Here is a 15,311-nt window from a genome sequence, read left to right as displayed (position 1 = left end):
AAGCACCCCCTGTTGATATGATATGAAGCACTTTAGTCAGCAGTCGATTAAATGACATATTGTATTTTTAAATTAGGTCATTATAACGATCATGATATTTGCGAAATACTGAAATTCAACGAGACTGTTTAATCCTCTATTATTTTTTATTTATCTATTTATTTGTCAGTTGTCTGCCTCGATTTATGAATTGATTATATGCAGAACATGCTTTTGTGCATCAAATGAAATGAGATACCTAAACACCACATGTCTAAAGATCAGTGTTTATCATACCCTTAATTTTGTATTCATTATTAGATTTATAAGCTGAATCATTATTCGTTATCTTCATTTTTTATTGACCATTGTTCGTTAATTTCACGTTTTCATTAACAATAGATGTACATCAAAAGATGAAGATTAAACAAAAAAATGATCAATATCACAACTCCTATGGAGAATGCAATAGAAAGAGTACTAGTATCTTGATTGGATAAACGGAGTAATCCGTAGTCAAAATCAGTGTGTAAAGAACGATCTTCTAGTATTCTTATCTCTATTGAACAGTGTTCTGATATAATAGCTCATCACATTACTTCAATATCACTCATGTCTCATAACTTTCCTACAGTAACCGTTGTATAGGAACAATCATACCTGACATAAAGTTACTTGTAAACTTATAAATATATGTCATGGTACTGACTCAAAGCAGGTCATATGGATATTGTCAGATGACTGAGGAGAAAAACGTTAACCTTTGTGTACTGGCTGTATCTTTGTAATTTAGAAAAAAGATAATGAAACAAGGGTTACTCGGAAGGTGATGGATAGCCTTATACTAGACTAATACCACAAAACCAAATATATTGTTTAGAACAGTGGACATAATTTAAACAAAAGTTTCATTTTAACTTGCTAAAGATTCTACATCTTAGGCCCCTGATCCCACCTCTGGTGTGCCTTGGAGGTCGTGTTTGCCCTACCTTAATTTTGCATTCATATATGATTGATGAGATTGATCACCATTCAATATATTTGCTTTTTTTCTCAAAATTATTTGGACGATGTCTTTGAGATAAAACCTCCAACATTTTGTCTAGGATTTGTCTTTGAAACATAAACAGGTCACACGTTCGGTCAAAGTGTTGCTGTTGAGATCTTGTCTGCTGATTCATGGTAAAGGTTACTTATGACAGGTCAAGGTTACATGTTGCTTAACTTTGCATCTTTATTCTTTGTTGGTATATTTTGAATGGTTATGGTTACTATGGTAACCAGACATTTAACACTACTGGACATGAATGTCAATGCAAACATGAAATCAATTCATAAACTGTGTCTTATAGTTGTAGCTCTATATACCAAGTTTTGGGGGAGAATTTGTTCTTTAACATTTCCAGGGATATGACAAAAATCCATGTAACACTAACTTTAAACTGACTGAAGAAAGCAGTTTCTTGTGAAATTCACAGTAAATGATTTTCTGATCTTTTAATTGCATTTATGTATGGAAATGTAGTTTCAAAAGTGGACAAAACTCGATATGTTTTTTAATGTCGAATTCAGGACTATGTCCAGAAATTAACATATGATTGTTAAAGCAACACTAATTATGCCAAAAAATAAGTTTTAAAAGCATTTACTGGCTCCACAGCAAATCTGTAAATACTACTTTTCATCTTACGCATGGTTCTTACATGAACCTGCAAGTATTACGGATTACTCCATTTACCTGATCAAGAAATAGGGTTCACGGCAGGTGTGACCGATGTACAGGGGATGCCTAATCCTCCTAGGCACCTGATCCTACCTCTGGTATATCCAGGGGTCCATGTTTGCCCAACTCTCTATTATGTTTTGCTTATTGGAGTTACAAGATTGATCACTGCTCTCTCTCTCTCTCTCTCTCTCTCTCTCTCTCTCTCTCTCTCTCTCTCGTTATTCTCCTGAACTAAATTATTTCCTGTTGTACCAGACATCAACAGCGCGTTCCAGTTTCTAACTCACTTGATAAACCGAGCGCTGGGCAATAGGTGTGAATCGTATATTAATAGTGAATATAGTGTACTGTATAATATAATTCAGGACCGAACAGAAGTATGTTGACATCGTGAATCTTATCGGTAAATAATACGTAATATTGTACGTATGTCTATAGATAGTATACATATATTGGCTGCTCTAGTTTTTATTTGGGTGGAGATTTCACATGGGTGGGAGTAGGGTTATTTTAATCCGCATGGGGAGTGGGGGTGGTGAGACATAAAATATATATACTAGTATTTATATTTACGGTAACTCTTAAATTATCATAGTTCAACACATATATCTAAATGCACATCTTGCGAACTGTCAGGGTTTGAAATATCAAAAAATTCTGAAGATCGTTTAAAACCATGGCTTATATATTCTTAAATCCTGCTTACCAAAACTAATTCATTTCTTCGGTAAATTGTATATGTATAAATTTGTATCATATCAATTCAGTTTTCAATTCATAGTATTTCCCATACTTTTTACTGCAAACCGTCATTTCAATTACACTGTATGCATGATATACAATGAATTATGAATATTCAACATGCTTTTTACCTATTGTATATCGGTCATATTGTCACTGCCAGTTGTGAGTTTAGGACTCCATATCTCGATTCATATTCCATAACATAATGCATTCTTTGTCTTTACTTGATTAAAGATGAAGATAACGAACAGTGATCAATCTCATAACTCCTATAATCAATACACAATAAAGATTTGGGCAAACACGGACCCCTGGATATACCAGACGTGGGATCAGGTGCCTAGAAGGAGTAATCATCTCTTAGGGAGTAAGCATTGATATATTATTCTGCTCCTCTAGTTCCTTTTTCAATGTTTTGGGGGTGTGACCACAAACCCCTGCTATACCTATATATAGATTGACCTATCTCTACTTAAGTTGAACATAAGTTACAGTTAGATTAAAGATTGCTAATACTTTGTAACAGATCCACAAAACGTTTGAATCTACTTATAAATTAAATACATCCATCTTAAATAAATCCACTTTAATTTTACATTTCTTTAACTGCAATTGAATTGGGCATGTACATATCTATTTCACATAAAACTGTTCAATTAAATCAACTTGATATTATATACTTCACATTATCTGTTATTGACCAAACTTTATCTTTGATTACTTCTACCTATGTTCAATCACTTGAATATGGGTCTAATCAATCAAAAATAGTTGAAATATTACCAAAAGAACAAAACCTTTCTATACTTAATATTCTTAAATATATCTTCAAATCAATTCGATTAAAGATGAGTCTATTTCAAGAAATTTGACCTATTTCTAACTAAATATTGAATCAATCTACAATTATTTATTCAATTTAACCTATCTTTAATTCGTTTAGGAACATGTTCAATAATTTGAAGATGGGTCTTAATTTGAAAAGATAGCTTAATAAAACACACATCACATGTATGCATTATTCAGTATATAACCTCCACTTTAAAACAAAAACTAATCACAGCAAACTCCCATGTAATTAATGATAATATATATAATTTCTACTTATTTTCATTTAAGGTTTCAAATCTTCAATATCTGAGCTTTACTTCAAAATTCACTAGAATTATCTTATAGTTTATCCATGCACGAGTTAATGCATAGTATTTTCAAAACCTATATTTTATTATCACCCTTCGTGGATACTAGTGATTTTGTTGTGGGGTGATTTTGTCTACCTGATAGTGCATATATACAGTTTTATCCTTGACGGCAACCACGTGCTTTTCAAACAGTATAAATTGAATGTTTCACCTGTCTCTCACATCATAGGAAGTTGTCTCGATATGGAGAAATCACTCACTTTCTTGTCGATATCTATATTACTTCTGTTTACTTCTAGAACTGTGTCAGGTTTTGATCATTCTGTGAAACCGCACTGTCCTCCAGATGAAGAAATTTGTGAGTTTGATTGGGTCATCGACTACATAGAGACAATGATCTATTACGATGAAAATGGCGCCGGAAATCCTATTGTTGTCCGAAATGGATCTCTCTTTCAGCGGACGGGCTGTGATCAGTTTGTTCCAATCGATATAAACAAAGGTATTTTTTATTTATTTTTTTGCTTTTCTATTTTGCTTTAATTAACAGAATCAACCGTCTTTCATCCTAACAGGTTTTTCAAGTTTGGGTCTTCGTGTCTAGCTTGTGTGTATGATAGGGATATAATACAACGGAAGCGTGCCTAATACTTTGTTAAAAGTAGATATTTGTTTAGAAGTAGCTGCTTAAAATTTACACGAAAAAACTTCTGTAAAACCTTGCATATATTTTCATTCGTTTATTTCTCACAGATGCGAATAAAGCCATTTTTGCAGACGGTTCTTATAAGTTGATTTACGGCATCAATGGTGACTATCCGGGACCTTCAGTTGTAGTATACGAAGGTCAACAGGTATAAAAATTGTAAATAAAAAACTAACAAGTATTGTAGCTGTTTACTCTATTTGTTACTTTTAGCATTTATAATTCCCTTACATGCTGAACAAATTGACGATGCTAAAGGTTAAATTAACCATGATCACTGAAATTCTTCTAGGTGGTTGTGAATATCAAGAACAATTTGCTGATGGAGGGCATTACTATTCACTGGCATGGGATGGTGCAGTGGCACACACCCTGGATGGACGGAGTTGGGACTGTGTCACACTGTCCTATTAACCCGGGCGAGACATTCCAGTATAGGCAAGTCAATGCATGATCCTAACAATCTTTACCAGAGAGTAATGAAAGGCTTTGAAAGGAATTCCATTATTGTATTATTTATAGAAGTTATGAGATTGATCACTGTTCGTTATCTTCACCTTTCATTATTCTGTGACTTGGTATATCTAATGGTCCAGTTTATGTACTATATCTCTTGAAAGGTTTTTGGCTGATCCGCCAGGAACACATTGGTACCACTCTCACCTCGGTACAGAGCGTACTGACGGAATCTCAGGGGCACTTATTGTGCTCCCTAACCCGAACAATCCAGAGGTTAGTCATAGATATTATTTCATTTCGTGTTGTATGTTTAGATGTGGACACGTTACCTGATATCATAAACGGTAATGTTTGATTCCATTTTTCTGGTTTAGATATTCTAGGAATAAACATCTTGGTTATTGTCATTATGGAAGTACATGTACAATGAAAACCGATTTTGAAAATTTCTCCCTAGTCTCAATCTAGACGTTTAACCCTCTCATCTATATTATATACGATCTAGTTTGCCAATACAGCCTATCGTTGGGTCGAATGCTGTCTGACGTGTGTGATACCGATTGTTAGGCCGTTCTCGGAACAATGATTTTGATTACGAATAACTCCGTTTACCTGATCAAGATATAGGGCTCATGGCGGGTGTACCGGTCAACAGGGGATGTTTACTTCTCCTGGGCACCTTATCCCACCTCTGGTGTGTCCAGGGGTCCGTGTTTGCCCAACTCTATTTGGTATTGCTTATAGGCGTTGTGAGATTGATCACTGTTCGTTATATTCACCTTTCATTATGTGATATTATGATTTAAGTCTTATGTCGAGATGAAAGGTCCGTGTTTATATAGAGAAATGTAATACGATGAAAAGCTTTTTTCGACAAAACCTTGGTCAATGTAAATATTTCAGAGCACACGTAGTGATTTACCGGAGCTGGCAGGTGATTTCGTCATGATACTGGCAGATTGGAAGTTGGACTCCTCTATTGAAACCAAAAGCGAGGCGGGTTGGGGTCTGAACAGGTAGGTGTGTCTTAGAAGTTAAAAAAGGTATGTAAAGACACAATATACATACGAATATATCTATATTTACTGTATCATATATCATTACAGGTATTCTAAAGGATTCAATGAAACGGAATGTTACCAAGTCACCTCTGACACGACCGGTGGGCCAGTGGGCCTGTTTCCTTTCGAATCAGCTCTCATTAACGGTAGAGGTAAGATGATCTCCACATATCTTATTTAGCAAACGAAAAAAATACATAACATTTCAGCAAACCCTCTACTTTCATTGAAAATCATCACATGAGTTTTATTTGGAGGACTTACCGTCTTTCTTATAGTCGAGGTAATTGAAATCAAATGAAGTAAATCAAATTTTGAAAAACTGTTATATACATACATGTATTTATCTTATACGTATGGTGCATGTAATCCATTAAATAGCTTTATCCAACACCCGTTTGATAACGAGCATTCCAGTTGTGCACAAGTAAATTCAGAATGTAACCTTGTCTGGTGTTTAATCAATGAATGATTCATGTATAGTATGCAAGGTGAAGATAACGAAAAGTGATCAATCTCATAACTCCTACAAGCAATACAAAATAGATAGTTGGGCAAACACGGACCCCTGGACACACCAGAGGTGGGACCAGGTGCCTAGGAGGAGTAAGCATCCCCTGTTGACCGGTCACACCAGCCGTGAGCCCCATATCCTGATCAGGTAAACGGAGTTATCCGCAGTCAAAACCGGTGTGCCAAGAACGGCTTAACAATCGGTATGAAACGGTTTATATAGTCATATCGATACGAGTACTACTGAAAGTAGGTTTGTTGCCGAATGTCTACGATTGGTTAATCAATTTTATAGACATGGAGGTGAAGGCTGATGTATTGGATTTAATGACGTTTATTTTCCTCTGTTAACAATAAAACATATATGAGACGTGTTGAATTAAACAGTACATGTATTTCATCATGTAAACAAAAAAACAATATTTCAACAGTATTTTTGTCTGTAAAGTGTTCTAAAAACTGAAATGTCAATATTTCAATGGTTCAAACAGGTATACAACGTCAGCGTCTGAGATTCAAAAGTGTGGTGAACCACTTTACTCTTTCCCATGTTTTTGATTTCCGATAAATATAACTGAAACATGTGGGGTTTCATCAATCTCGTTTAAAGGCAGCATTTCGCGGATTCTGTGGTGATCTAGTTTCCCAATGCAACCTATCATTGGGTCAAATACTCGCTGGTGTGTTTTATGCCGATGTTTGGGCTGTTCTTGGCGCGCCCATTTGACAACGAATTGTTCCGTTTGCCTGACCAATATGTGGGGCTGAAAGCGGGTTTGACCAATCGACGGGGGATGCTTTCTCCTCTTGGGTGCCTGACTTCACCTTTGGTATATCAGGGGTCTCTCTCTCTCTCTCTCTCATCCATGAGAGGTGAAGATAAGCAATACAAAATAGAGAGTTTGGCAAACACGGACCCCTGGATATTCCAGGGGTGGGATCAGGTGCCTAGGAGAAGCAAAAGTATCCTAAAATTTCCTTCAATATCACTTTCAATGTCTTCAAAATCTACACTTTCAACTTGTACTGGCAAGTAAAAAATCTTCACGGCACCTTTGTTCATTTTTAATGTTTTGTTCTTATTCAGTTTTAAACGATGTGTTCTCTTTCCTCCAGAGCGATTTGAGCGAATATCGACACCGACAAGTGTCTATAGCAGACACAATAAATGTTTAACGTATATACAATGTATATCCCATAAAACGTAAAAACGCCCCGGTCATTGTATCATATGGTCTTCAAGCTATCAGTAGTCAATGATGATGCATACGGTACCATGACCGTGATGTTAAAATAAACAAATTACAGAAAATGTTTCTGTGTTTCGTTTCCGAAAGTTTATGATATGTTGGTGATGATAAGATCAGAATTGTCTTATTATTAGTCAGTTTTCCCTTCTTCACTATACCTTGTAGCATGGTGGATGTGATAATGGACCAGTGTGGTAATTTTTTGTTTGAGCACATACTTACATTAACCACTGTCACACAGTTCTTTGTATCAATTCTTTACGTCACCAGCTTCTTTCTTTACTTTTAGGTAATCATTATCTCAACAAAGATAACCCGGAGCAGCCGGACATACCCGAGTTACCGCTGGAATCCTTCACCATTAACCGGTACGGTTATTACAGGTTCAGGGTCATCAACGTCGGCATGCTGTATGGCTTCCGCGTTTCAGTAGACAAGGTACCCGATTTAGTTAATCATATTCAAACATTACTGCTTTAAACAAACTATTTTTATTTCATATATTTTCAAACATTACTTATGTAAAATTCTTTTTTTTAAATCTATTTCTTTTATATTTCCACCTGCATCATATTGAAATGTCTAATACCAATTAATATTTCATTTCATTTACTTTCTCTTACATTTAGCATGACATCCAATTGACATCTGTTGATGGCAATGACGTAATCATGACTAGCGCCGAATCCGTGATGGCGTTTGGTGGTGAGAGAGTGGATTTTATTGTGTTGGCATCAGAGGACATTAACAACTACTGGATACGTACAGAGACCCTGGAAGCAGCCAACAATACAGGGGTGATTTTCCTTTACCTTGTGAAGTCAGTCTCTTTAACTTTCTTATAGATTTCAAAATCATAACAATAAAATATCTAACTTTTCATTTTTCAGCCGATAAATCCTAACACTGGATTTGCTATTCTGAAATATAACGGCAGCCGTGATGTTGATCCGAGAACTCAGAGATATCAATGCCGACCTAAAGATCCCTGTCGGGTTATCAACTGCCCCTTTGGGTGAGTAAAACTAACAATGTTACTTATAGATCAAGCACTAGGCAGAACATAGAGATGGATTTTAAACAAATGACAAGAGTGCACTGTGTGTGTTTTAGTGAAACTTGCCACAAGATATCTATTTTATATTATTCAATTTGCTTCTTTAAGTTTCGTCGCAAAAAAATCACAATGAAAGCTTTATCATATCGGAAAATCATAACCCGAGACATTTTTATTTTCAATTACCCAGTGTAAAAACAATATAATTCACAAATTCCGCATTAGATTAAGTGCAACACCTGAATCCTTATGAACGCTAGATGACAATATTTACAATGGTAACAGTAGACGAGAAATCTCATGACTCTTTGGACGTTGGGATATCTGAATTTTGAATCACCACGATGTCGCCGACTCTTTTTCTCTGTTGTTGTTGTCGATGATGTTGTGTTTCCGCTGATGTTTTCTAATATTTTCTCATAGAAAGAGCAATCTGATAAGTTGACCTTTACGAAATATCAACCAAATTATCCATTTTTGCCGATTTTCTTTTCATAGTTTGTTATTTCGTTTGGAATGCAATCTTAATGTCCATCTAACCTAGGAATTTTCATTTTGTCAAATAAAGTCCTCCGCGCTACCCCACCCTAACATCTACCATCCTAACATCTACCATAATGAAAAGTTGTGGGTTTTTTGTTGTTGTTTTTGGTCTGATAACTATTACTTACGTGACTGATCAATATTTCTAGATTGACCTCCAACTGGAAGAAAGATTCCATAATTATTACACCTAAGAAATATCTTGCTAGTGCGAAAAATGTAATTATTTGATACATAGTACGTCACAATAAATATCTTCTTAATCACCCTGATATCTACATGCATGTACATGCTAATGTAAAGAAAGACATAATAGTTAAGTGCAGATTTACAATCCTATCTCATCAAACTATGAATTTATACACCAGGAGAGGTCAAGTGATATCACCAGAGTTCAAGGGTAACGCAGTGGTTATTTACCTATTTATCATCACATTATACACACCTGTTTGAGGTATTGCACGTACTCAAAGATATTCATGTTGATATGTTTGTTTTTGATTGTTCGACGTCGTGCGGTCGAACCGTACCATATGGCGATTGTGTATTCTTGCAGGGTTAGCAAGATTACGCCAACAAGATAGATTGATAAAGAAGTATATAGAACTTTTAGTTTCTTTACTTTTTAAACCAACAAGTTGATCAGTTATGTACAGCCTAAATACAGTAAACGATATGCTGAATTACAATATATACAATGCATGATATATAGTATGTAATTAATAACAATATATTATACAGTGCGTAATATATAGTATATTATGTGGTATAAAATTCACATGTAATACACTATTTTCTCATGAAATTTTCTCTTGGCTTTATATAAGAACAAATTAAAATTTTACTTATAAAGCAGAATTATGTATTCTTCAAATGCTTCAAACTAAGTGCTTGAAAAGGAGCCCCCCTTTTTTTTTTGTTCTTGTTTATTTTGGGTATATCGATTATATAGGGATATCCTGTCAACAAATTATCTCCAATTAGCCTGTGTATGTATTAACTGAGCTTCTTTATATATAAGTAGAAAAAATGAATTCGGAATTTATATCGGGAATTATAATTCTTATTAATGTTAATTAATATTCCCTGATTGGTTAATTGATTGTGTATTGTTTAAACGTCCCTCTCGAGAATCTTTCACTCATATGGAGACGTCACCATTTCCCGTGAAGGGCTGCAAAATTTAGGCCTATATTCCGCACTTACGACCTTTTAGCAAAGAGGCATCTTTATCGTGCCACGCCTGCTGTGACACGGGACCTAGGTTTTTGCGGTTTCATTTGACAAGTAGGGGGTACTGACGACCTATTCTAACCCGGATCCCCACGGAAATTTCCTGATTGGCATTTCTATAAGTTTAAAAGTAATATTTACGACACATCGTAATATTTGTTCATGCTGCGCTGCATATTCTTTTATTTATTGACTAAAGTAATATTATGCTCAGAGATGGTTATTTCTAATTTCGAGATCGTTCACGTAAATTATAAAATCGTTTCGTAAAGGGTCGTTCGTCCAACAAGTTGAATCATTTATAAATGGTATACATGTATGGTGTGTGTATAGTAGCGATGCGTGGAATTCGACAAGAATGTTTTACATAGGTTACTATAGAAAGTGTGGTCCTGCAGTTAATGAATCTATTCCCAGACGGATGGAAGTAGGTGTCCATAAACTACTAGTATATTATGTGCTTTATATTTTTCACTAAATCGGTTAAGTTTGATTAATCAAGATACTATAGTACGTGCTTTATAAAAACAAGAGAAAATAACAAACAGCTGGATAGGCCAAAGGTGGGATCAAGTGCCTAGAAGGAATAAGCTCCCCCTTTTGACAGGTCTAAGTTCTCGTTTTTCTTTTATCTCGTAAACAGAGTAATCCGTAGTCAAAATCTGTCTGTAAAGTACGGCTTAACAATTGGAATAAAACATGTCATTCGACCTATTGATAACTTGTATTTCTAAATTAGATCATTACATAGAATTTGTGAAACATTTCTTTTCAACGAGACTGTTAAAACCTCTGTAACATCAACGAGACTGTTAAAACCTCTGTAACATCAACGTGTTTGTTAAAACCTCTGTAACATCAACGAGACTGTTAAAACCTCTGTAACATCAACGAGACTGTTAAAACCTCTGTAACATCAACGTGTTTGTTAGCACCCTGTCTTGATTTAATTATTTTCTTAATTCTGATCAAGAGCTAGCGATAACTTATCGAAGTATTTCTTTTCAAATGTGATATAAAGGTAGCCCAAACTTTGGTGTTGATGGGAATCGAGAGGCAACTTCGTTTTTATTTTGTTGTTGATTGTTCTTGAATATTGGATTCACATTAATTTTCCAAACATATTTCTCCTAGAGATCCCCAATAAATACACGGCAGCTGTTAACATTCATCAATGACAAGGGTACAATGTGGTTTTCGTAATGATTTGTCTAAATCCTAATTACAGTTCAACGTCATACTCCTTTATCATTTTAAATGTTACCGATTCACTCAAAATATACGTCTCACCTGCAGACAGTATCCCGATAGCTACAATATTGAGTGTCTCGCCGCCTCCGATCTACGGTCAACAGCAGAACAGTTGCAGGCCCATCCAGTTCCTATCGCCACGTCTGCTGATGAGATTCAAGAAATATTTTTGAATTTTCATTTCTCTTGTAAGTTGAGCACGTCCATGGACATATTTTGTAAAAATCTTAATTCTTGTTTTTCATATAACTTAACAAATAAAATACTGAATTTATTTTGAGTGCTACATATCAGAAATAAATTCCCACTTGCATAATATGACAAACGAATGAATTGATAATGCGGACCATCGAGAACTATTAGAGAGTTGATTCTATTTCATTCGATTTATTGTTCATTTACTCATTCTAGCTACTGCAAAAATCCCCTTTACCACGGCAGTAAACGGCCACGTGTTTGTTCCACCCACATCCCCACCTCAGGTAAACAATTCATACTGATATACCGCTATCTTTTTTGTGTCCACACACCCACCCCAGTTAATCCCTGTTTGTGGGGAGGGAAGACGTGTTTAAATGACTTAAAAGGGTTTCTATACTCCGAGTGTAACAAAATGCTCCATGTTCAACTGTGACGAAATTCTGAAATAAAATAAATTCTGAATGATAGAGTGATGGTTGACTGTTCCTTTTTGCAGATTTATCCTAAACAGGCCAATACAACAACCAGCTGTGACGAGCTGGATTGCACGGATCATTGTGTATGCACTTATATCGTAAAGCTGGAAAAAGACAAAACGGTGCAAATGACTCTGCTCAATATGGGTATGAATAGTGCTGCACATAAATAATTATTTTCTACTTTGTCAATGCAGACAGTCATTTCGAGGATTTCTTTTTTTTTTAAAGTGAAGTTGAACATTATCTATCCGTGACGTGAAGGATATTGTAATATATATATATGAACATTGTCACTTAGATATGTTTATTTATATAGATGACGCAGGTTTTGGTATGCCACATCCCGTTCATATGCACGGTCACCATTTTCATGTCGTAAAGACTGGATATCCTGCATACAATGCCTCCTCTGGGAGATTTGTGAATAGAAATAGAGACATTCTATGTAATACTAAAAGTTGTAACGATGCAACTTGGAGAAATGAAAGTTGGAGATTTGGAAATGTTCCTGGACTAAATCTTGAGGATCCACCACAGAAGGACACGATAGCAGTGCCGAGAAATGGCTACGTTGTACTCAGACTGAAAGCGGACAATCCCGGTATTTGTTAATTGATACGCCGTTTTATTTTATTTCTTTTCAAACCCAATAGTGTGATATTAAGTCCTTTTCGATCTGAAAAATTACCTGTACACGTGCATGTTTTATTTGAGAAAACTATCCAATGATTTAGAATAATTGGACAATGGGCTTTCTCTTGATTCCACAAAAATGTTTCCTGATATTTTCCATAAAGACTCATCTTACTAATATCAGTCTTGGTTTTCAAAAACTTAATTTGAGTGGAATAGATATCAACACTATACAGTAAATATTTCAGGTTTTTGGTTTATGCACTGCCACATTGAACTCCATCAAATATCTGGTATGGCTGTGCTTCTTCAGGAAGGTGATATTTCGGACATGGAACCTGTACCCGAGGGCTTCCCAGCATGTGGCAGCTTCAAAATGACAGCAGAGGAATTCAAGCAATATAAAACACCGGAAGGTGCGAGAAAAAAGAAGCCTCTGATCCACCGGCAACGAAGCGAAATCCTCGTTGAAGAGGTCGATTACCACGTCGTAGATTATGTACCCGTCGAAATCGGCAAGTACAATCTAATGTATTGAAAATCGCAATTTGTTTCGGGTTTTTTACTGTTTGATGTGCTTTATAAAGAATAATATAGTTTTAAAGAAGTCTTTCAATTTACGAACATTTGCCATATTTTCTCTGGATTTGTAGTACATATGTACACAATATGCCACTTATATACCTTTATCTGAATTTGAAATTGTTTTGTTCTATAAAACGGGAACAAAGTTGCTTAAACATATTATATTAAACTGAAAGACGATTAGATAATTTCTGTATTGATTTCATTCATCAATCATCGCGTTTGTCAGACAGCGATATGACAGTGTACAATAGTAAACTAACGACGATGAATATTAAGGAGCCAGTTGCACAAAAGTTAATTAATTTTAACTGACAGTTAACGTCTAGTTAACACTGTAATAAATGTAAAAATTAATTAATTTTAACTGACAGTTAACGTCTAGTTAACACTGTAATAAATGTAAAAGTTAATGGAAACTTAAGTGTTAGTTAACCTTTGTGCAACTGAGTCCAGGTCGGTAGTGGCAGGAGTTCAAACAAAGAGAACGCTTTACCACTGAGCTACTGAGGCAATTTGGAAAAAGTAGTGAAGGACATCGATCTGTGTGTGTATAAATATCAATTTGACCTCCTGCGACAGTTGTCAATTGAATTTAAGCGAATGCAAAATGATGCCAAATATTTTACTCGAAATATTGTAAAATCTCTGATACCATGCTTTTTAGTCGAAACAACATCACTCCAGCACATGCTTGGGAAATTGATTTCGATGGTGTAAAAATTGTATCTAAAGCAACACCCCCAAATCGTCGCCGGATCAATTTGGGGTTCTCATATTATACCCAAAATTGTCCTCCGTCCCAAACGTCCCACACTAATTTGACTACGGATAACTCCGTTTACCTGATCAAGATATGGGGCTCATGACAGGTGTGGCCGGTCGATAGGGGATAATTGCTCCTCCTAGGCACCTGATACCACTTCTGGTGAATCCAGGGATGTGTGTTTGCCCAAGTCTTTATTTTGTATTCCTTAGAGGAGTTATCAGATTGATCACGGTTCGTTATCTTCACCTTTCACTAAGCAATCAAGGTGTCATGAATGAAATTTAATTTTAAATTGCATATTTTTTATTTCTCAGATCGTAAAGCTCCATCCACTTCGTCAAAAGAGAAGGCAGACAAGTTCGGAGGACATTTCCATTCCCATCATAGGCACCACAGATACCACCTAGTTCTAATTGCACTACTAGCATTATCTCTTTTAATGAACTTCGTCTTCATTACGATGTGTATTTGTCGAAAATGTCGGCATTCCTCGGTTTCAGACAAACTTGCACAGAAGAAGACCATGGTTGCTCATGCCCTTGCCAATCAAGCAAGTCTGCAACCATCTGAATCAAAACAACGTCTCATCTAACATTTTTGTGAATTAGGAATATCAATGTTGTTGACATGTTATATTAATACTTGTTTGAGATTGTATATCATATGACAAATAAAATTACTATTGACATAATGTGAAAATTATAAATCCCTAAAAACGAGGTATGTTCCTGTGGTGTTGTTAGATATACAGCGACTGGTTCTGACTAAGACTAGCTTTGATTCTCCTCTGAAACTGTATCCCACAATGCATTCCATTTGATGGTCTGCTAAATATGGCTTGTACAAAGAGAAGTGAGAACTTTTCCACCGATTGAGTTTTCTTTATCATGGAATTGATGATATCTTCAAATAATTAAAGATATCTTCAATTACTAGGGTTGATGTTAATTTGGTGCTCCATAGATTTGTGGCACATGTGA

The 15,311-nt window shown here is 35.5% G+C and overlaps 1 protein-coding gene across 1 annotated transcript; it reads left to right on the top strand.

Moving 5' to 3' along the window:
• The first annotated feature begins 3,749 nt into the window (after positions 1 to 3,749).
• Positions 3,750 to 15,022, top strand: LOC125678566 (uncharacterized). The gene is made up of 15 exons (XM_048917124.2): positions 3,750 to 4,093; positions 4,345 to 4,445; positions 4,590 to 4,735; positions 4,918 to 5,029; positions 5,660 to 5,772; positions 5,863 to 5,969; positions 7,870 to 8,018; positions 8,210 to 8,377; positions 8,471 to 8,595; positions 11,710 to 11,852; positions 12,076 to 12,146; positions 12,362 to 12,488; positions 12,661 to 12,945; positions 13,226 to 13,492; positions 14,646 to 15,022. Exons 1-15 carry the CDS (start codon positions 3,835 to 3,837, stop codon positions 14,921 to 14,923), a joined length of 2,451 nt encoding a protein of 816 aa, XP_048773081.2. The 5' UTR covers positions 3,750 to 3,834; the 3' UTR covers positions 14,924 to 15,022.
• Positions 15,023 to 15,311: the final 289 nt, after the last annotated feature.

The sequence above is a fragment of the Ostrea edulis genome, chromosome 2 (assembly GCF_947568905.1).
Source record: "Ostrea edulis chromosome 2, xbOstEdul1.1, whole genome shotgun sequence".
NCBI classification, from domain to species: domain Eukaryota; kingdom Metazoa; phylum Mollusca; class Bivalvia; order Ostreida; family Ostreidae; genus Ostrea; species Ostrea edulis.
This window is presented reverse-complemented; position numbering and strand designations above follow the sequence as displayed.